The 22,409-nt window shown below is 42.4% G+C and overlaps 3 protein-coding genes across 3 annotated transcripts; 2 read left to right on the forward strand and 1 right to left on the reverse strand.

The window, feature by feature from the left end:
* The first annotated feature begins 2,334 nt into the window (after positions 1-2,334).
* LOC122775144 (sialic acid-binding Ig-like lectin 15) lies at positions 2,335-4,673 on the forward strand. Its single transcript, XM_044034915.1, has 3 exons — positions 2,335-2,407; positions 3,122-3,511; positions 4,004-4,673. The coding sequence occupies exons 1-3, from the start codon at positions 2,341-2,343 to the stop codon at positions 4,438-4,440; spliced, it is 894 nt and encodes a 297-aa protein (XP_043890850.1). The 5' UTR covers positions 2,335-2,340; the 3' UTR covers positions 4,441-4,673.
* Positions 4,674-5,758: 1,085 nt separating this feature from the next.
* Positions 5,759-10,017, reverse strand: LOC122775030. Its single transcript, XM_044034706.1, has 2 exons — positions 8,665-10,017; positions 5,759-6,718 (listed from the first exon to the last, which is right to left on the reverse strand). The coding sequence occupies exons 1-2, from the start codon at positions 9,554-9,556 to the stop codon at positions 6,309-6,311; spliced, it is 1,302 nt and encodes a 433-aa protein (XP_043890641.1). The 5' UTR covers positions 9,557-10,017; the 3' UTR covers positions 5,759-6,308.
* Positions 10,018-14,628: 4,611 nt separating this feature from the next.
* On the forward strand, positions 14,629-20,791 carry kcnv1 (potassium voltage-gated channel modifier subfamily V member 1). The gene is made up of 4 exons (XM_044034194.1): positions 14,629-14,634; positions 16,030-16,349; positions 16,961-17,631; positions 20,199-20,791. Exons 1-4 carry the CDS (start codon positions 14,629-14,631, stop codon positions 20,723-20,725), a joined length of 1,524 nt encoding a protein of 507 aa, XP_043890129.1. The 3' UTR covers positions 20,726-20,791.
* Positions 20,792-22,409: the final 1,618 nt, after the last annotated feature.

Genomic DNA, 22,409 nt, shown 5'->3' on the forward strand with positions numbered 1-22,409 from the left:
TTGTCCTTTCTCTCCCCCCATTTTCTGTCCCCCACCTCTCCACTATCCCCCATTTTTCCTTTCACCCCAACCGGTCGAGGCAGATGACCGCACATCTCTGAGCCTGGTTCTGTCAGAGATTTCTTCCTGTTAAGAGGGAGTTTTTTCTCTCCACTGATGCCTAGTGCTTGCTCATTGTGTGAACTGTTGGGGGTCTCTGCTCTCTTTGATGTTGTCTATGTACAGTGCCTTGAGATCATGTATGTTATGATTTGGCGCTATACAAATAAAATTGAATTGAATTGAATTGAATTGAATCTTCACGAGGAAAAAACTCTGATGGCTCAAAAAGGGACAAAACAAAGTAGCAACTAAGAAAAGCAAAAACCTTACAAACAATTGGCGTGGATTCTCTGGCATGACAGACAAGACGAACTGACGCAGGGCAGAGGGAAGCACAGGCTATATGTAACTCAAAGTAAATGGGGAACAGGTGGAAACAATCAGGGCGGGGAAGATAATCAGACTGGCGGGAAAACTACAGGGGAAGGGCAAGTTATCTGAAACAAGAGGAAAGAGAGATGTCAAAATAAAACAGGAAGTCACAAAACAAATAGAAGGCAAAACTAAACATAACTTAACACAACTTTCTGGATATGACACATATATTAACTAGTTTTCATGGTCACATATATATGTTAGTTATGGAGGTCTACTTACATATATTAACTTGTTTTCATGGTCACATATATGTGAGTTATGGAGGTCTACTTACATATATTAACTTGTTTTCATGGTCACACATATATGTTAGTTATGGAGGTCTACTTACATATATTAACTTGTTTTCATGGTCACACATATATGTTAGTTATGGAGGTCTACTTACATATATTAACTTGTTTTCATGGTCACATATATGTTAGTTATGGAGGTCTACTTACATATATTAACTTGTTTTCATGGTCACATATATGTTAGTTTATGGAGGTCTACTTACATATATTAACTTGTTTTCATGGTCACATATATGTTAGTTATGGAGGTCTACTTACATATATTAACTTGTTTTCATGGTCACATATATGTTAGTTATGGAGGTCTACTTACATATATTAACTTGTTTTCATGGTCACATATATATGTTAGTTATGGAGGTCTACTTACATATATTAACTTGTTTTCATGGTCACATATATGTTAGTTATGGAGGTCTACTTACATATATTAACTTGTTTTCATGGTCACATATATGTTAGTTATGGAGGTCTACTTACATATATTAACTTGTTTTCATGGTCACATATATATGTTAGTTATGGAGGTCTACTTACATATATTAACTTGTTTTCATGGTCACATATATATGTTAGTTATGGAGGTCTACTTACATATATTAACTTGTTTTCATGGTCACACATATGTTAGTTATGGAGGTCTACTTACATATATTAACTTGTTTTCATGGTTACACATATATGTTAGTTATGGAGGTCTACTTACATATATTAACTTGTTTTCATGGTCACATATATATTAGTTATGGAAGTCTACTTACATATATTAACGTGTTTTCATGGTCACACATATATGTTAGTTATGGAGGTCTACTTACATATATTAACTGGTTTTCATGATTAAAAACCTCCTAATTGCTGCAAACGAACCAAAACCACACCCCCAGAACGTGGACTGTGTTTGATTGGCCAGGTACCTGGAAGTGACGTAATAGATAGGCCAGCTCTCAGATACACAGCTCTCCCTCTGGCACGGTGGATGCTCTGCATCTCAGCAGCTACAACAAGAGTAGTTCTTCTTCTTCTGCGGTTCAATGTACGGATGTGCCCGGACTAGTGCCCGCACCAGGAGGCGCTACGGTGGTGAGAGGAGTGGTGAGGTATACTGATGACGACATCAAATTAAGGAAGTGCCGATGTGCTTCGCAGAGCCCAGGAAAACAATACAACACTATTTTCTCAGCAGTGGCTGAACTGTTTGTTCTGAAACTTTAGGGTTTCATAAACGAGGTAATGACGCAGATACACACACAAACGCAGCGTTAACTGGAGCTTCCGGTCTATGTGGGCTTTAACTGACATAACTCATCATTAACTGACATGTGTCAGCATTAACTGGCACGAGTCAGTGACTCGTTCAAATTTGTATTCATATACAAATATAAATTGTAGCACTTTGGGCTGCAGTTACAGACGTCACAGATTAATTTGGGATTAGGGAAGAACCTGTGTGTGACTGACTGTTTCCTCATGATAAAAAAAAGCCCAAACATTCAGAAGTGGGAAGAAGCACAGTGAGACACTGAGTCACACACACACACACAGACACACACACAGTCACATCATGGACGCTGGTCTGACCTGCAGGACCAGGACCAGGATTCTGTATCTGCTGTTCTTTGCTGTTGCAGGTGAGATGATTTATCTCATGTGATTTGTGTACAACAAAAGGATCACATGTTCACTGCTACACTTAACGGAATCAGATTATGATTCATTTGGATTATGAGGAACAGAGAAAGGTAAAGTCCGGTGTAAACCTCAGAAATATCACTGAACCAGGTTTCTTACATGTTTCAGCCTGAGATACGTTCAGATTTCACAGATTATACGACAACGTCTGTTTGTAATCAGATTACAGAACATTCACTGACAGTTAGGTGATCCGATTAGAATCATAATCACATGTTCAGATAATCCAATTACAGCCTTAAAACCATGTTAATGTAAACAGATTACAATCATAAACATGTGTTCAGATAATCAGATTACAACCATACACACATGGTCAGATAATCAGATTACAACCATACACACATGATCAGATATCAGATTACAACAATACACGTGGTCAGATAATCAGATTACAACGATACACACATGATCAGATATCAGATTACAACAATACACACGGTCAGATAATCAGATTACAATCACAAACACGTTCAGGTAATCAGATTATAACCATAAACACATGGTCAGGTAATCAGATTACATCACTTATCTCCTCTCAGTTTTCACGAGATCGTGTTTTGCAAACAACAATGTTTTCACGTCTCCTCGTCGTCCGACCTGACTCGTCCTGAGGTCACCTGACTCAAACCCCTCCCCTCTCCCTCCCGCAGGCCTCAGCTCCGGGGATGACGGCTGGTCCATAAACGTGCAGCCGGAGGTTCGAGCAATGGACGGTTACCCAGTGGTGCTGCCCTGCACCTTCAGCCACCCGCAGCACTCCCAGCATGCCTCGCTGCAGGTGCTGTGGCGTCTGGGCCACGGGCCGAGCGCCACTGTTCTGTTCCGATGCACCTGCCGCGCCGGGGCCCCCACGTGCGAGCCGGGGCCCCAGCAGGACCAGCGCTACCGGCTGGAGGGAAACCCTCGAGAACACGACCTGTCGCTGCGCATCAACAGCGCCACCCTGCAGGACAGCGGGCGCTACTTCTGCAGGGTGGAGGTCCAGGGACGAGAACACGTCAGCTTTGAGGACAAGATGGGGACAAGACTCAGAGTGGAGGGTAAGATGATGTGCTACGACTTTTCTAAGCATTTTAAGTAACCATGGTGACAAAAAAAATACAAATCATTTCCACATACACACAAATGAAAAACAGGTGGAAAAACCATCAGAACGCAGCCCTCTTTGGAGCCTCACAGTGTCGTCAAACTTTAACGTAGAGGCGTGGTTCAAACTTTAAACTTCTCACAAGACTGGAGACTTTTCTCACCTCACTCAAAGTTTTCATACATATTAAGATTTTTAAACAATCACAAATTAAGTTTTGCACTTTTTTATTGGACGTTTTCAGATTTTATAATGAGTGTGTGTTGCGTTGTTAGAGTGGTGACGTCACTCACTCATTTCCTGGTAACATATTTGAATGTTTACTCAAGTTTTACTTTAAAGTAATTCATACAAACCTGCTGCTAACATCAGATAAACTTTGTCTTAATTAATGGCCTTTTCCTGATTATACTCAGCATTATTTGTGTGTGTGTGTGTGTCGCAGCGCCTCCAAAGATCCTGGCTCTGTCAGTAGAGGGCAGCATTGAGTCCGGGTACACGGCTCTGTGCAGGGTTCAGGGTTCACCGCTGCCGGACGTCCAGTGGCTCGGCCCAGATGACCTCCTGCAGGGGTCGCTGCTCGGCCCGCCGGTCCACCCGCTGGGTCAGGGCGCCGCCACTCACTACCACACCGTGAGTCAGCTGAGAGACGTGGAGGCGGGGCAACAGTACACCTGCAGCGCCTCCAACCCTCTGGGCAAAGAGCAGGCCACACTGTATGTCCTGACCCCGCGACCCCCGCCATCCGTGGGCGGGGCATCACCCACTCTCCTTCTGCTCCTGTCTGTGTCTGTGGGGGCAAAGGTCGTCCTGCTGGTGGGGATGGGGGTGTGGTTGGTGCAGGGCAGAACTCTGCAGGGAGTCAGCTGCTGGAGGAAGTGACATCACTGTCACTGTGTTCAAATGTTGCTGATTTTTAAAAGTCTGCTTGTATGAACGACTGACACATTTTCACTGTAAGGTGAGGCTGACATAGATTTGATGAATTTAGCAGCTAAAATCACAGTGTGAGCCTCTGTGTTAGTGTGACTGTGTCAGTTCCTCATATATCACAAATCTATCCCTCCATGTTTATTTATATTCTGTTTGATTTTTTTCAAATGTGATGAATTATAACAACATTATTATTACAATAAAAATGTGTTGATGTCTTGGAAACTGTGCTTGTTATCTATTGTTGTCTATCTTCACACCTGGGAACACCTGGGAACACCAGGATGCCTCTGGAGGAGCTGGGTCGAGGACAGTCTGGGCTGATGTCCTCCACAAAGACAACTGAATGGAATGGAACATGTTGTGTTGTTTATATACTTCTGTTATAAATGTCTCTGGATGTGAACAGCGCCACCTACTGCCAAAATGACGTCGCCTCATGTCCAACAAATCACAAACAGCTGAAAGTGACAAACGCTCAGTGGTGTCATTTTACGACAAGTAACAACCTCAACCAATACAAAATACAATACAACACAAAAGGAATAAAAGCATCAACAACATGTTAATAAAGGAATAAAAATATCAAAAACATCTCCATTAAGGAATAAAAACATCAAAAACATCATTAATAAAGGAATACAACATCAAAAGGGCAGCCTGTGGCCAAGTGAAAAGAGAACTTGGCTTGTAACTGGAAGGTCGCCAGTTCTAGTCCTCACCAGGTCAAAAGGGCTGGGGCACCTGAGCAAGGTACCCAACCTCCATTGCTCCTTGGGCGCTACTCAGTGTGGCAGCCCACTGCTCCTAATTCTAGGATGGGTCAAATGCAGATAAACAATTTATATGTATAAAAACATCTTAATAAAGGAATTAAAATATCAAAAACGTGTTAATAGAGGAATGAAAACATCAAATACATCTTCATTAAGGAATTAAAAACATCGGTAAACATCTTATTAAAGGAATAAAAACATCAAAAACATGTTAATAAAGGAATAAAAACATCACAAACATGTTCACAACGGAATAAAAACATCAAAAACATCTTCATTAAGGAATAAAAACATCAACAACATCTAAAAGGAATAAAAACATCAAAGCAGAGACCAAGAGGAAACATCAAAGAACCTTACTGTTACCATTTCATCATCAGAGCGGTGCATGTGATGCACTGATGAGAGCTGAAGGGGCGGGGCCTGGCACATATAGCTAAAACAGGTGCTGGTTATTTTAAAATCAGTGAAAAGAATCAATAAAAGACGTGTGACGATTTCATAGTTTTAATAATCATGTGATCACACATTAAAGGGACAATTGCAGAATATTAAGTTAGGTATGTGTTAAAAACAGCTTACTGCACTGAGAGCGCCCCCTGCTGCTGAGACTCAGGCGCTCTGAGTGAAAACAGTCTTCGTGTCTCAGTCTACGATATCTACAGCACATGTTCACATCTTTATCTCACTGTGAGACTTTTCCAACAGGAAACTGAAGTTTGTAAACCACTCACTCTCCCAAACCAAAGTCCATCGAGAAAATCAGTGATTTTAACATCACCCTTTGTTCAGATTTAGCTCAGTGACACAAAGTGACCACACGAGGCAGCAGAGGACCAGCAGCTCCTGTGTCCCCGCCAGCTAAAATCACTGATGGGTTAAGGTTAGCACTTAGGGTTATTAGAGTTATTATGATTAACAGTTACCAGAATGTAAAGATTATGTTTCTAAATGCTTTTGCACAAACCTCACAGCTACATGACTACCACAGGTCACATGACATCACTCATCACATGACTGACGCTGTGCCGGACTGTACCACTACAGAGGGAAGAGGAGGGGCCTCCTGTAGCAGACAGGACGTGCAGCCATGCAGCAGTCGTCGTCCCTCCACCCAAAGTCCTTGCCGCTCTTCAGACTCATAATGGCGCACTGACCGTCGTTCATGGTGCCGGGTTCTCCGTCGTCCCAGTTGACGCCTCCGACGTCCTCGCCGTTGAGCCAGTACCACTCGCCGTTGTGGGAGCTACGGCGCAGGCCGATCCACACGTCCTCCTCACTGCCGTTCTTGGCTTTTTCTATCTCTGAGTAGATGTGTGTGATGTTTTCAGAGCTGGAGAGACTGACCAGCTCCAGGTCTCTGTCCCGGCAGAACTTCACCGACTCACGCCAACCGGCCGCCACGTCTCCTATTAACAAGACCTCTGGAATCACGACGCAACCTCTGAAATCTGAGGGTCACAGGACAACACATTTAATCTGTAATCTGGATTATGCATAACAATACGTCCTCTGAATGAATGAATGTGAGAGCAAATGGATGTGAGAGTGAATGGTTGAATGTGAGAGTGAATAAATGAATGTGAGAGTGGATGAATAATGTGAGAGTAAATGGTTGAATGTAAGAGGGAATGAAGGAATGTGAGAGTGAATGGTTGAATGTGAGTGAATGAATGAATGAGTGAATGAATGTGAGAGTGAATGGTTGAATGTGACAGTGAGTGAAGGAATGTGAGAGTGAATGGTTAAATGTGAGAGTGAGTGAATGAATGAATGTGAGAGTGAATGAATGCATGTGAGAGTGGGTGAATGAATGTGAAAGTGGATGGTTGAATGTGAGAGTTAATGGTTGAATGTGACAGTGAATAAATGAATGTGAGTGAATGAATGAATGATTGTGAGAGTGAATTAAGGAATGTGAGAGTGAATGGTTGTATATGAGAGTGAGTGAATGAATGAATGTGAGAGTGAATGGCTGAATGTGAGTGGTGAATGAATGTGAGAGTGGATGGTTGAATGTGAGAGTGAATGGTTGAATGTGAGAGTGAACTAATGAATGTGAGAGTGAATGGATGAATGTGAGAGTGAATGGTTGAATGTGAGAGTGAATGGTTAATGTGAGAGTGAGTGAATGAATGAATGTGAGAATGAATGGAATGAATGTGAGAGTGGTTGAATGAATGTGAGAGTGGATGGTTGAATGTGAGAGTGAATGGTTGAATGTAAGCGTGAATAAATGAATGTGAGAGTGAATGGTTGAATGTAAGAGGAATGAAGGAATGTGAGAGTGAATGGTTAAATGTGAGAGTGAGTGAATGAATGAATGTGAGAGTGGATGGTTGAATGTGAGAGTGAATGGTTGAATGTGAGAGTGGGTGAATTAATGTGAGTGGATGGTTGAATGTGAGTGAATGGTTGAATGTGAGAGTGAACTAATGAATGTGAGAGTGGATGAATGTGAGAGTGAATGGTTGAATGTGAGGTGAATGGTTGAATGTGAGAGTGAGTGAATGAATGAATGTGAGAATGAATGAATGAATGTGAGAGTGGTTGAATGAATGTGAGAGTGGATGGTTGAATGTGAGAGTGAATGGCTGAATGTAAGCGTGAATAAATGAATGTGAGAGTGAATGGTTGAATGTAAAGAGGGAAGAATGTGAGAGTGAATGGTTAAATGTGAAGTGAGTGAATGAATGAATGTGAGTGAATGAATGAATGTGAGAGTGGATGGTTGAATGTGAGTGAATGGTTGAATGTGAGAGTGAGTGAATGAATGAATGTGAGAGTGGATGGTTGAATGTGAGAGTGAATGGATGAATGGGAGAGTGAGTGAATGAATGAATGAGATTGGGTGAATGAATGTGAGTGGATGGTTGAATGTGAGAGTGAATGGCTGAATGTGGCGAATAAATGATGTGAGGAATGAATGAATGTGAGAGTGAATGAATGAATGATTGTGAAAGTGAATGAATGAACGTGAAGAGTGAATGAAGGAATGTGAGAGTGAATGGTTGTATATGAGAGTGAGTGAATGAATGAATGTGAGAGTGAATGAATGAATGATTGTGAAAGTGAATGAATGAACGTAAGAGTGAATGAAGGAATGTGAGAGTGAATGGTTGTATATGAGAGTGAGAGAATGAAGGAATGTGAGAGTGAATGGTTGAACGTGAGAGTGAATGGTTGAAAGTGAGAGTGAGTGAATGAATGTGAGAGTGAATGGTTGAATTTGAGCGTGAATGAATGAATGTGAGCGTGAATGGTTGAATGTAAGAGTGAATGAATGAATGTGAGAGTGAATAGTTGAATGAGACCCTCATGTGGAGCACAAAGTCATGGACCAGGACATACTTGATGTGAGACAGTAGAAGTTTGATTGACAGTGTTGGGTTCTGACCTGGGCTGGTGCTGATGGCGGCTGCTGGATTACCATACGGAACGTCGCTTTTGCTCCCTAAAAAGTAGACGGCCATGTTGGCGTACGTGTGCCACACGACGTGCTTCCCTGGCTCCACAACGACCTCTGTTGACATGTAATTGGTTCCTTGCAGCTTCTGCCAGCCCGGACTCTGCAGAGGAGCGTCTCCAATTCGAACCCCATCTGTGAAATCCTTGTGGATCACAATCACAATGGAGTTCTCCATCAAACTGATGCCATTGACCACAAAGCAGGAGGCAAAGTCCGTCTCTGGGATCAGGTTGAGGAGTAAACCCGGGCGGTAGAGGATGGCTGCACCGCTCGTCTCCAGCACTGGAGAGGTTGGGTCATAGTCCACTAATAAGGAGGAACTCACAAGAATCAATGTGTTGCTTGTTCTACTGGCCAGAGCCGGAGGAATGAAGAACCTCAGGGTGTGGTTTTTGGCAGGCAACAGCGTGCTCTGCAGAAGTCCACATGTGCAGCTGCTTCTCAGAACACAAGCGTGAGAGAGAAGGACGGCCACTGGATGGTCAGTGTGCACTTCTTTTAGTTTGTCCTCCTTTTTGACCAGGATCTGAGCCACCTGCTGCGGCTGAAGTGAGAATTCTTGGGGGTTTTGTCCGACCACGGACACTGTAGTCGGTCGGTCGCCACTGATGATGACCAGCTTAAATGGTCTTCTCTCAGTCACAGCCAGTGAGGTGTCTACTGTGGCTCCTGTGATGTTGGGCAGAGGTGGGATCAGGTACCTGGTGCTCAGTTTGTCTGTGGGTATGACCAGAGCTGTCTGCACACTGTTGTCTTTCAAGGTGATGGCGTTGACCACGATGTCCTTGTTGCTGAGGACGACCACAGCTTCGTTAGACATGTTTGTTTTCTTGAGTTCCAGTGAGACATCAATGAAGACGTTCCTGGTCTCTCCAGCTGTCAGTGTCTCCAGCCAGAATAACTGATTGTGCGTCTTGATCTGGACCTTTGTCTGGTCGTACAGGGTGGTGACTTCGATGCTGTTAAACGGCAGAATGGGATGATAATAGGCGATATTCTCCGGAAACGCAACAATGAATTTTGTACCAATGTTGTTCTTCTGTTGATCGGTAGAAAAGTCTGAAAAAATAAAAACAGAAACTGTAGGAACATCTTTACCTGGTTCATCTTATTCCCATCTTTTACTGCTGCTGCTAACTGACCCTGACCTACAGTGGTCTGAAAGTGCAAACCATTATTACAAATCCTGAAAACACTTTTACAAATCCCAAAACAAATTAACAAAAGTTGAATGGCCGCTTGCAGCATTTGGTATATTTCCTTTATTTTTTTTCAGGATTTGTAAAAGTGTTCCAGGATTTGTAAAAGTGTTTTCAGGATTTGTAAAAGTGTTCCAGGATTTGTAAAAGTGTTTTCAGGATTTGTAAAAAGTGTTTAAAAGTGTTTTCGGATTTGTAAATGTGTTTTCAGGATTTGTAAAAGTGTTTCAGGATTTGAAAGTGTTTCAGGATTTGTAAAGTGTTCAGGATTTGTAAAAGTGTTTCAGGATTTGTAAAAGTGTTTTCAGGATTTGTAAAAGTGTTTCAGGATTTGTGAAAGTCTTTTCAGGATTTGTAAAAGTGTTCCATGATTTGTAAAAGTGTTCCAGGATTTGTAAAAGTGTTTCAGGATTTGTAAAAGTGTTTCAGGATTTGTAAAGTTTTTCAGGATTTGTAAAAGTGTTTCAGGATTTGTGAAAGTCTTTTCAGGATTTGTAAAAGTGTTCCAGGATTTGAAAGTCTTTCAGGATTTGTAAAAGTGGATTTGTAAAAGTGTTTCAGGATTTGTGAAAGTATTTTCAGGATTTGTAAAAGTGTTCCAGGATTTGTGAAAGCCTTTCAGGATTTGTAAAAGTGTTTTCATGATTTGTAAAAGTGTTTCAGGATTTGTAAAAGTGTTTTCAGGATTTGTTAAAGTGTTCCAGGATTTGTAAAAGTGTTTTCAGGATTTGTTAAAGTGTTCCAGGATTTGTAAAAGTGTTTTCAGGATTTGTAAAAGTGTTCCAGGATTTGTAAAAGTGTTTTCAGGATTTGTAAAAGTGTTCCAGAATTTGTAAAAGTGTTTTCAGGATTCGTAAAAGTGTTCCAGGAAAAGTGTTCCAGGATTTGTAAAAGTGTTTTCAGGATTTGTAAAAGTGTTTTCAGGATTTGTAAAAGTGTTTCAGGATTTGTGAAAGTGTTTTCAGGATTTGTAAAAGTGTTCCATGATTTGCAAAAGTGTTTCAGGATTTGTAAAAGTGTTCCAGGATTTGTAAAAGTGTTTTCAGGATTTGTAAAAGTGTTCCATGATTTGTAAAAGTGTTTTCAGGATTTGTAAAAGTGTTCCAGGATTTGTAAAAGTGTTTCAGGATTTGTAAAAGTGTTTTCAGGATTTGTAAAAGTCTTTTCAGGATTTGTAAAGTGTTCAGGATTTGTAAAAGTGTTTACAGGATTTGTAAAAGTGTTTGATTTTGAAAGTCTTTTCAGGATTTGTAAAAGTGTTCCAAGATTTGTGAAAGCCTTTTCAGGATTTGTAAAAGTGTTTTCAGGATTTGTAAAAGTGTTCCAGGATTTGTAAAGTGTTCAGGATTTGTAAAAGTGTTTTCAGGATTTGTAAAAGTGTTTTCAGTGTTCAGATTTGTAAAGTGTTTCAGGATTTGTAAAAGTGTTTTCAGGATTTGTAAAGGATTTGTAAAAGTGTTTTCAGGATTTGTAAAAGTGTTCCATGATTTGTAAAAGTGTTCCCATTTTCCTAAAAGTGTTTGATTTGTAAAAGTGTGGAAAAGTGATTTTCAGGATTTGTAAAGTGTTCAGGATTTGTAAAAAGTGTTTCAGGATTTGTAAAAGTGTTTGATTTTGAAAGTCTTTTCAGGATTTGTAAAAGTGTTCCAGGATTTGTGAAAGTCTTTTCAGGATTTGTAAAAGTGTTGCAGGATTTGTAAAAGTGTTCCAGGATTTGTGAAAGCCTTTTCATGATTTGTAAAAGTGTTTTCAGGATTTGTAAAAGTGTTTCAGGATTTGTAAAAGTGTTTTCAGGATTTGTAAAAGACAGTCAGTCATCATCTACCTCTTTATCTTCCACCAGAGGAATCTCAGCTACATCGGGCGATAGGCGGGGTACACCCTGGACAGTTCGCCAGTCCATCGCAGGGCCTAACACACACACACACACACACACACACAGATAGAGACAAACAACCACTCACTCTCACAGTCAATTTTGCATGTTTTTGGACTGTGGGAGGAAGCCGGAGAACCCGGAGAGAACCCACCCACACACAGGGAGAACATGCATTCCAGGCAAGAGTGCTAACCACTACACCACCGTGTGGCCCTATTTGTAAACGTGTTTTCAGGATTTGTAAAAGTGCTCCGGGATTTGTAAAAGTGTTTTCAGGATTTGTAAAAACGCTTCAGGATTTGTAAACGTGTTGTTATAATGGTTTGCACTTCTAGTCCACAGTACTGACCTGTTGCTTCCTGCTACAGTTGTGTGTGTGTTTATGTCAGAGTGAGGTGTGGTCACCAGAGTCCTGAGCCATCACCGTCAATGTTGCCGTCGGCGACAGCAGGAAGAGAAGCAGCACAGGAAACATGGCGACACCACAATGACCTGAAACGAGTCCTCACAACCTGGAAACACCTGGAAACAAGTTTTACTTCGACTCGTCATTAGTTAAAAGTATCACGTTGTCAAGTGGAGCGCCCCCTACAGTTGTAATTCTAACTTAGCTTTGAGTATGAACAGTTTCACTGTTATTGTAACACATTTACACTGACCCCTAGTGGTGTCAGTGCACATGCTGCTTTAAACACACGATAACATCGAAACGAATCAAATGATTTTACTCTAAAACTCTAAATATTAAATCAGAGAAATTCAAAGTGAGACAAATAAAGAAAAACACTAGTAAACACAAGTGAAGAAAACAAATAAAAATACCTTATTTTACACTGAATAAAAAACCCTGATGGAACCAATTATCAATATTAAATATGAAGAAAATAAATAAATGACCATTAGAAACAGAAACACGAGGGAATTTACAAAAGAGAAGCAGGAAGTTTGATTTAAGAAAACACACACTGGTGTGATGATGACCTCTGACCTGCTGCAAATCTTCAAATAAAACTTATATTTTTCTTCTTTAAAGTAAAAAAAAAATCAGTCACACCTGCTCGTCCGTCCTCGTCCTCCCCGCCGTCTCCTTCAGTCCTGAAATGAAAAGACATTTGTCAGTCAAACAAAGGCGTCCGAGGACGTTTGCATGAGGAGGGCGGGGTCAAAGGTCACAGGTTTGAAAGTCAAATGAGCACAACTCATGTCCTGTTTGTCCTTCTGTCCACACACACTCACACACACATGCACACACACACATGTTGGACATTGCATTGACTTACATTCATTTCCTGGAGACTTACTCTAACCTTAACCATAATTACTACTGGCCTAATCCTAATCCTAACCCTAACCCTAACCCTAACCCTAACCTCAACCTAACCTTAAAACATATATTCACCTTAAAATGCGGTTATTTACGTTGTCCCCATAATGTGACTGTGTAGACAGTTTTAGGTCCCCACAACATTAGTAATACCCGCATACATGCACACACACATTCACACACACACAACCTGTGGTTTTTAAATGTGCTTTATAAATAAATGTAAAGTTTTACTTACTTACTTTACTACTTTATTTATGTTTAAAGTCAGACACACATATATCTAGGGCAATGAAAATTTCCGAGATAATCGATTTCAAACCTAGACAGTTCGATTCAAGATTTCTTTTTATTGATGACTTCTTTGATGGTCAAACCAGGAAACATTTGATTTCTACAGGTTTTTGCAGCTGAGCTCTGACTTCACACAAAGAATGGCAGTCTCTTATATTAAAGCCCTCTGATTTTGAACGTTTCTTCATCAAGATCATAAAGAAAGCGGATGATAAAAAAAACGATATCGCATTTATATAAATAAGAGAATGGGCATAAACTGACCAGCAGCCCCTCATGGAAAGTAAATCTCTGCTTTTTCAAAGCTCCATTTATCATCTGCAAATTTGACAAAACAAAGACAAATCTCTGCTGGAGACAATGCGGACAAATTGGAGATCACACACAGATTTTTTGGGATTGTCCTAAACTGAAGATATACTGGGAGGGGATCCGGGCGGAACTTTCTAACATCTTACAAATTAGCATAAATAATGACCCGCTGGTCTTTGTTCTTGGAGTGCTTCCCTATGACCTACTCAAAATCCTCATAATGGTGGCAAAAAAGATGATAACTATGTCCTGGTGTAAGCCACTGTTTTTTTTACTCAGATATGGAGCAAAAGAATTTAAAGCTTTTAATAAGAAAACATCTGTAAGTGTGTTTAAATATGTAAAAATTGAAACTTCAATAAACACATTTGTTCAAAAAATAAAGTCAGACACACAGTGGTGCTGTGGGACCATCTTTTGTTGCCTAGCAGCAGGAACTGAATGGAGCCTGTGTGCAGTGTTGTATGGAGGTTGATTAATGCCACACGAGCTGGAAACATCACTTTTTCTTTTTTTTTAAAGGTAAAATCATTTTACAAAGTGACCTATCACAGGACAGAAACATCAACTGACTCCTCCTCCACACACTCAAAAACGCGTTCATGCAACATTTTTTACCAACTGGAAACACAATGTTTTTCTATGTATGTGAGTGAGCGGTGTGTGTGTGTGTGTATGTTAGCATCAGGCTAACATCCTTTAGTTGCATGGATGTATTATAAGACCTGGATGTAGCTCCGCCCCTTTGGTTCTGTTCATTCCTATGTAGTTGCTCACTCACACATATGTCTCTGACTTATGTGGAAGTTTCTGACTTGGTTTGTTTCCACAGAGCATGTGCAGTAGTGTTACTCCCATAATGCCCATGAACGGTGAAAGGCATGATGGGAGTACGCTACTGACATGCACAAGCGGATTTCATGAATACTGATGTCACATTAGCTTCGGTCTCTAAACCATGGATTTGTAAATGAATGTCAAACCAACGATAGTGAATACAGTAAAGTGAAAAGTATAATGACGTCATTACAGTTAAAATGATCAGTGAATATTAGTTTATATGTGTTGTTACAGGAATGATGTTGTTTTCTTCCATTCACTGATAAACTGTCACATGACTGAAAAAAATAATGATAATAACATGAAGTACTTTTATGATCCATTGAATCTTAACCATGAATATGATTTTGGTCTCATTGCTATGCTTTTTATTTTGGTTTAAATTTATAACAAATAAAGTGAACTTTATAGTTATAATTACAATTTATGGTAAATATAATAATCATCAAATATTACAATAAACCTGCAGACTCATGATCACATTATTAGGAACAATAACAATGTGTTAACTCCAGATTCTTTCACTCTAATTCATGTGTTCACCCCATTTATCAGTAACTTTATGAACGATAGTGTAATTCATGTGTTCATCACATTTATCAGTGACTTTAGGAACAGATAGTCTAATTCATGTGTTCATCACATTTATCAGTAACTTTATGAACGATAGTGTAATTCTATCTTATGGAGAGATACAGCGCCACCTAGGGAGGCGGAGTCATATGTACACGGACAGTAAGTGCTCAGACTCTGTACGTCTTTCTGTGACTGAACTGTGAGTGAAATGTGGCATTAATCACCCTCCATACATCCACTCATGTAAAGCTGCAGTTTTCTCAGAGTCACAGACAGAAGCTGCTGCTGCTGAGGAAGACGAAGACGATGTGAACCGATTAATCCTCCGTTGTGATCTTTGTGATCTCGTCTTTCAAAGGTAAGAGTTTATTTAAATATAAAATGTTTTTATATCGTTTGTGAGACTGAATATTTTTGAACTGGATTGATTAAAAACACGACTCCTCTCCTCTCTTGGTTCATGCGTTTAAATCACCTCCTGTTTGTGGACTCTGACCTTTGACCTTTGAAATTGTAATTTTTCTGGTGAAATTACCTCATGTGATATTCAGATGACAGCATTGGGGGCGGAGCCTCCTGGTTAAAAGGTCGCAGTGATGAAGAAGTTCATTTGACCTCGTTTAACTTTCATCCGCTCATTTTACCTTCGCTCTCTATGACTGGAAGATTAGCGCCACCTTGTATTTTAAATATATCAGATCTTTGATTAAGATTAAGATTAAGATTGAGATTGAGATTGCACCTAACAATGGCATTTATGTTCATATTCTAATCTAAAGAGATTATTTTTGGTCTTTTGATTTCAGCATCCAAAATTAGAATCCCACCTCCTTTGTTCTTGACTCCTCCCCCTCTTCACCACCCAACAGACCCCCCCCCTCCCCACCATGACCCTCCCCTCTGACTCAGATCTGGGGGCGGAGCTCCACAGCGACAGCACCTCAGCCTTGTCTTTGGACTCCAGCGTCTTCTTCAGTGAGACCATGGCGTCCTGCGTCCTTGGAGACGTCCTCGTCGTCAACGTGGGTGGGCGTCGCCATGCGCTGTCACAGGAGCTGCTGGCATCGCACCCGGAGACGCGGCTCGGGAAACTGGCTCGCTGCAGCCGGGACGCGGCGCTGGAGCTCTGCGATGACGCGGACCTCCTGGAGAACGAGTTCTTCTTTGACCGCAACGCACAGACCTTCCAGTAGGTGGCGCTGTGACACATCCAGCTGTAATAGAGTTAAAGGGATAGATGTGAGGTGAACACAGACACCTGCCACAGAACTTCTGTTAGGTGGGGCTTGAACAAATGAAGTAGCATGGCTCCGCCCACACAACCTGATGAATTAACCAATGAAGAAAAAGAAGGGAACGGCAGAGAGTGAAGAGGTTTACATACTTTCTGGTCTATGAAGGCCACCGTAGTTCCCTTTACCCACTTAGAGAAGGGAAGTGAGTCTGCAGTGTCACCAGTAGATGTTGCTAATACCTTTCGACTGGACCTTTAAGACCAGGTCTTTATGTCACTGTGAGACAGAACCCTGTAAAGCACTCACTCTCCCACACCAAAGTCCAGAGAGAAAATCAGTGATTTTAGCATCACAGCACACAGGAGTTGTTGATCCACTGCTGCCTCTCTTCAGTGTTTGAAATCCTTTGACCTCAGTGACACAAAGCGACCACACGAGGCAGCAGAGGACCAGCAGCTCCTAAAATCACGGGTTTTCTCTGTGAGGCTTGGTGTGGAAGAAGACTTGAACATGTTCTTCTGAGCTGTTCCATGGATAAATTGTTTCCCTCATGTGTCGTTGTCAGGTATGTGATGAACTTCTACCGCACAGGTCACCTTCACGTCATGGAGGATCTGTGTGAGATCTGCTTCCTGCAGGAGATCCAGTACTGGGGCATCGACGAGCTCCGGATACACCCGTGCTGCCGTGAACGTTACTATCGCCGCAAAGAGCGGAGACGAACCCTCACCGTCCACACAGAGCTCGAGGCTGAGGACGATGGCGATGAGGACTTTGTGGGCGTGGCCTGTCCTGCTCTGCGCCGGCGTCTGTGGAACCTTCTGGAGAAACCCGACTCGTCGCCGGCTGCCCGCACCTTAGGCTCGCTGTCCGTCTTCTTCGTGGTTCTGTCCGTGATTAGTATGATTCTCGTCTCGCTGGACTTGGGCGAGGACTTTGGTGCGAGGAGCGTCGGTGTCGGCGCCCCCGTGCTGTTTGCCACGCTGGAGAACGTGTGCGTGGTGTGGTTCACGGGCGAGCTCGCGCTGCGGTTCCTCTGTGCGAGGAACAAGTGCCACTTCAGTCGTAGCGTCGCCAACATCATCGACCTGCTCGCCATCCTGCCGTTCTATGTGACGCTGGTGGTGGAGAGTCTGCGCGGAGGAAGCAGCGAGCTGGAGAACATGGGCCGCGTGGTGCAGGTGCTGCGACTGCTGCGCTCTCTGCGAATGCTGAAGCTGGGACGACACTCCACAGGTAAACACTGCAGGTGGGCGGGGCTATCCAAACCTCCACAGGATCACATTCTCTCATAACTTAGTTCATTTAGACTTAGTTTGTGTGTGTGTGCCTGCGTGTGTGTTTGTGTGTGTGCGTGTGTGTGTAAATCCATGAATTAAAAATATAGAATATGAAGATCTATACATGCCTGTGTCCATGTCTCCCGATGTCTCCAGTGTCCTGTGAACACTTTTGTCTCTTTTACTATCGTTCTCAATGGGAAAATTGCTTTTTGGGCTGCATTAGTGTTTGTTGTTGCAACATAGTACCACAAGTGGCCACCATGACAAAATTGTCTTCAAGGCAGAGGGGGCGGAGCTACATCCAGTTCTTATAATACATCCAGTGGGGAACCTTCACGGCCTTCTACGCCTTCAGAGAACGCCCAAAATATGAGTATTAAATTATATTTATATATTATATATATTTAAAAAATGTAATTTAATTTAATACAGTACATTTAATAAATTTTCTCTCATCTATGTTCTAAAGTTAAGTTTCATCAGCAATGAAAGGGTTACTGTCTGTTTGGTTTGGAGAGTGATGGGAAAATTGACCAATCACGGTTTGATTTTAAGTGGGCGGGCCAAAAACAAAAGATCCTAGGCCTTTGTGAAGTCCTAACAGCGCAGGTCTAACTGCAGACCACGCCCCCCAGAGTGCTGAGCGAGGTTGAGAGAGCGATGTTGTGGCTAGCTTGATAGCATCAAGGCGGCCTTTCACAGAAACACTTCAAGTAATAGAAAATGGAAGTCCAACTCCAGAACTGGAATTAAAAGAAAAGGTTATGAAAGTGGAAAGACATTTCAAGACCGAAAATTCTTAGTTGGAGACGTGTGCACAGCGTACCGGAAGCTGCACAGTGAAAACTACGGGCTGCACTTTGACTTCCGCAGGCTTAACATTGAACTGACAGTCATGTACAAACATGGAGCCCATCAGACCTGCTGAACTTTCTGAGGTAAGGCCTTAGGTAGGCCTGTGTTTTAAGTCACATCAAGGGCGTCACTGTGTTTATAAAAGTGCTGGTACTTTCATTACAATATGCACTGCATTACAGTGTATTGAGTAGCTCTGACACTAAGGAAAAGGAAAAATAACACATGCACATACAAAAAACTGAGAATGTGCGGAAGGATCCCCTCGCGGGCCCTCTCCCTGGCCACCGGTGGTCTGTGCCACACGGCGTAAGTTATTGTATCTTAAAAAGTAGTAATTGTATTGTAGTTTGAGGATGATCATGAATTTCTTTGTCAGTGTGAGGTTTGTTGTGCGCCCTGATTTCATAGCACTGTCCATGGTGATGAAATAATCCTCGGTGTCACGGGGTGACCATCATCATTTTTATATTTCCAGATGTTGGCTATGTTTGCACTGAGTATGTTTATTTCATTTGTAGCTATGCAGCCATAATGGTCTCCAGTTTTATGAAGTTAATGTTGAGAATGTATCCTGTTGTGGGGAATGTTATTGATGTTATGTTATGGTCTATTTGTTTACATCCTTGTCAACAAAGAATTGCAGTTGTTTAACGCTTTCAATTCATCGTACTGTTGCTTTTTTTCCGTGATTATTTATTTTCTTCTCAAGGTGAAGGCCCAGCTGTAGTGCTCACGGTTTGCCATCAAGATTCAAGATTCAAGATTCTTTATTGTTGTTATGCAAGCATAACAAAATTTCCTCCCGAGACTCTCAGCACACATTGAAATGAAAAGAAAATAACAAATAGAAAAAATAGAAATGAACAAAACAGAAAACAAGAAAGGTTATTGCAGGTGAAGTGTGCAAATTGCAAGTGAACAGTGGAGGAAAATGTATGTACAGGGGAAAGAGGGGCAGTGGTATGATAAATATAAATATAAATATAAAGTGCAGCTTAGTGCAAGACCTGTGTCGTCCACTACCGAGGGGGGAGTGGGGGAGGGGGTCATTGATTTCACAGCTCTGGGCAAGAAGCTGTCCCTGAGTCTTTTGGTGGAGGATCTGATGATCCTGTACTGTTTTCCTGATGGAAGTGGTGCAAAAAGAGCGTTGCCCGAGTGGGTGGGGTCTGTTGCTATCCGTCTGGCCCTCCTCTGGAGTCGTGCGGTGTAAACAGAATCCAGATCAGGTAGACGGCGGCCCACAATCCCCTGTGCAGTTCTCACCACCCGGGCTAAGTCCTTCCTGTTTTGTGACGTGCAGCTGCCGTACCACACCGTCACACTGAGACACAGTATACATCAGTATACACAGTATACCCAGTATACATATACACAGTATACACAGTATACCACTGAATACATCCATGATCTACATGAGCCAAAATGACATCTTTTTTCTTTTGGCTTTTCTCTGCCAAAAAGGCACTCAAATGTTTTCACATTTCTACGACATAGATGAGTCAGTTTTAACAGACATTCATCTTTACAACGGTGAAATATTCCTTTAATAACGCTTATAAAATATTTAACATTAAGGGATTTGTTTTTAAAGGTTTTAAATCTGTAGATGTCCCTTGCTTGTCCTCTGGTTGACATTTGTCCTCTGGTTGACGTGTGCAGGACTGAAGTCTTTGGCCGTGACCATCACTCAGAGCTACGAGGAGGTCGGCCTCCTGCTCCTCTTCCTCGGCGTCGGCATCTCCATCTTCGCCATGGTGATCTTCGCGTTAGAGCATGACCTTCCCGCCACGACCTTCACCAGCGTTCCAGCCGCATGGTGGTGGGCGACCACGTCCATGACCACGGTGGGATATGGGGACGTGCGTCCCGACACGGCGGTGGGGAAGGTGCTGGCGTTTGTCTGCATCCTGTCGGGGATCCTGGTCCTGGCTCTGCCCATCGCCATCATCAACGACCGCTTCTCCGCCTGCTACTTCACCATGAAGGTGAGGGAGGCAGACGTGCGGCACGCCGACATGCTCAGGAGGTTGGCCCGCGGCTCATTCGCGGGGGAGACGGGGGAAGACGGAGTCGGGGGAGGAGTGAACCTGAGGGACGCCTACGCGAGGAGCGTGCTGGAAATGATGAGCCTGCATGGATGCGAGCGGACGAGCACACGCAGCAGCGCAGAAGAAGAGTGCTGGTGAAACGTGTCCAGCACAGTCCAGCACGGTTTCTGACGAGGTTCAACATGTCATCAGACGTCATCAGACTGCCGGCCTCTGATTGGTCAGAGAGTGTCGTCACTAAAATGTCATGAGCGCGACGCCAAAGACAATGATGTGTACGATTAACTGTAGCTCAAAGTGAAAAAGACTTGAAAAACATGTGTTCATCTGCGTCACTCTAAGTCGACGATGTCTTTAAGAACACGATCACGTCTTTATCTCACTGTGAGACGGACGTTTGTAAACCACTCACTCTCACACACCAAAGTCCTGAGAGAAAATCAGTGATGTTAGCTGCGGGGACACAGGAGCTGCTGGTCCTCTGCTGCCTCGTGTGGTCACTTTGTGTCACTGACGTAAGTCTAGATTAAATATTTTAAAAGCTGAATTTTACAAAATCAGACATTAGAACTTAGTGATGGAGGCAGCAGTGGATCAACAACTCCTGTGTGGGACTGATTTTATCTCTGAGGTTTGGTGTGGGAGAGTGATCGTGAGGCTGCTGGAGGCGTGTCCAGCAGTGAAAGGCGTGTCCATGTTTTCTTTTTGGTCAGTGTGTGCTCAGAGATAACATCCCATCATCATATGTCCAGCGTGGACGCGTCGTTGGCCCAGTTCTGTTCACAGAGACGTGATTGTAGGTCATTTCAAGGACAGAAGAAGTCCCAGCTGAGCGCAGAGAAACCAGGTCAACCTCCTCACCGTCTCTAAATATAGTCTCATCATCCTTCAACGTCTTCAGCACTCAAGGGTGTTGTGTCTTTAATGGAAATATTCACATGAGAGGCAGGAGGAGGAGCTTCAGTGGGTCACATGACAGGGACACTCATGAGACGACAATGTTTCTTTCACTTAAATATTCATACGCCATATAATAGGCACGAGAATATCAACGTGCAGAGATATAGAACACATTTCTGCATGAGCTCAGAGTCAGTGTTGGGTATAAACGGGGATTTGTCCTGTTTGTGTCAGGAAGCTGTTTAAAAAGCAGATGGTTTTCTTCCAAATTAAACTACAGATGTATATATATATATATATATATATATATACATATATACATATATATATATATATGGTATATAAAAATATAAGAAGAAATTGCACTTTTTGTTCTTGGTTGGTTGATCACATTAGATTCAGCTCCTGTTTCCAACAGATAAAATCACTGTGGGAGAGTGAATAAAGAAAACACTTGTGTCTTAAATCTAGGGACGTTTAAGTGATTTTAACATCACACACACACACACACACACACACACAGGAGTTGTTGATCCACTGCTGCCTCCATCACTAAGTTCTAATGTCTTATTTTAGTGAATCCAGCTTTTAATGTATTTAATGTAGACTTACTTCAGTGAGTAACCACACGAGGCAGCAGAGGACCAGCAGCTAAAAGCTATTCATAACCATTGCTGTGGTTATGAATAGCTGGTAATTGTATAAGAGGGGAGGAGTTGTGTGGTCCCGCCTGAGGTACCGGCTCGAGACCGTTGGACTGTAGCAGTGTCAGTGTGGGCGATGTCTGACTGACCTGCAGATGTAGTGACCCACTTACTGACCGGGCTGGAAGTCCTGGAGCATGCTGGGCGTGGACGATGTTAGGGTGACATCATCTGGTCAGCATGGCGGTCCCACGCCGACCTGGTGGGATACTGGACCA

This window comes from Solea senegalensis, linkage group LG9, assembly GCF_019176455.1.
Source record: "Solea senegalensis isolate Sse05_10M linkage group LG9, IFAPA_SoseM_1, whole genome shotgun sequence".
NCBI classification, from domain to species: domain Eukaryota; kingdom Metazoa; phylum Chordata; class Actinopteri; order Pleuronectiformes; family Soleidae; genus Solea; species Solea senegalensis.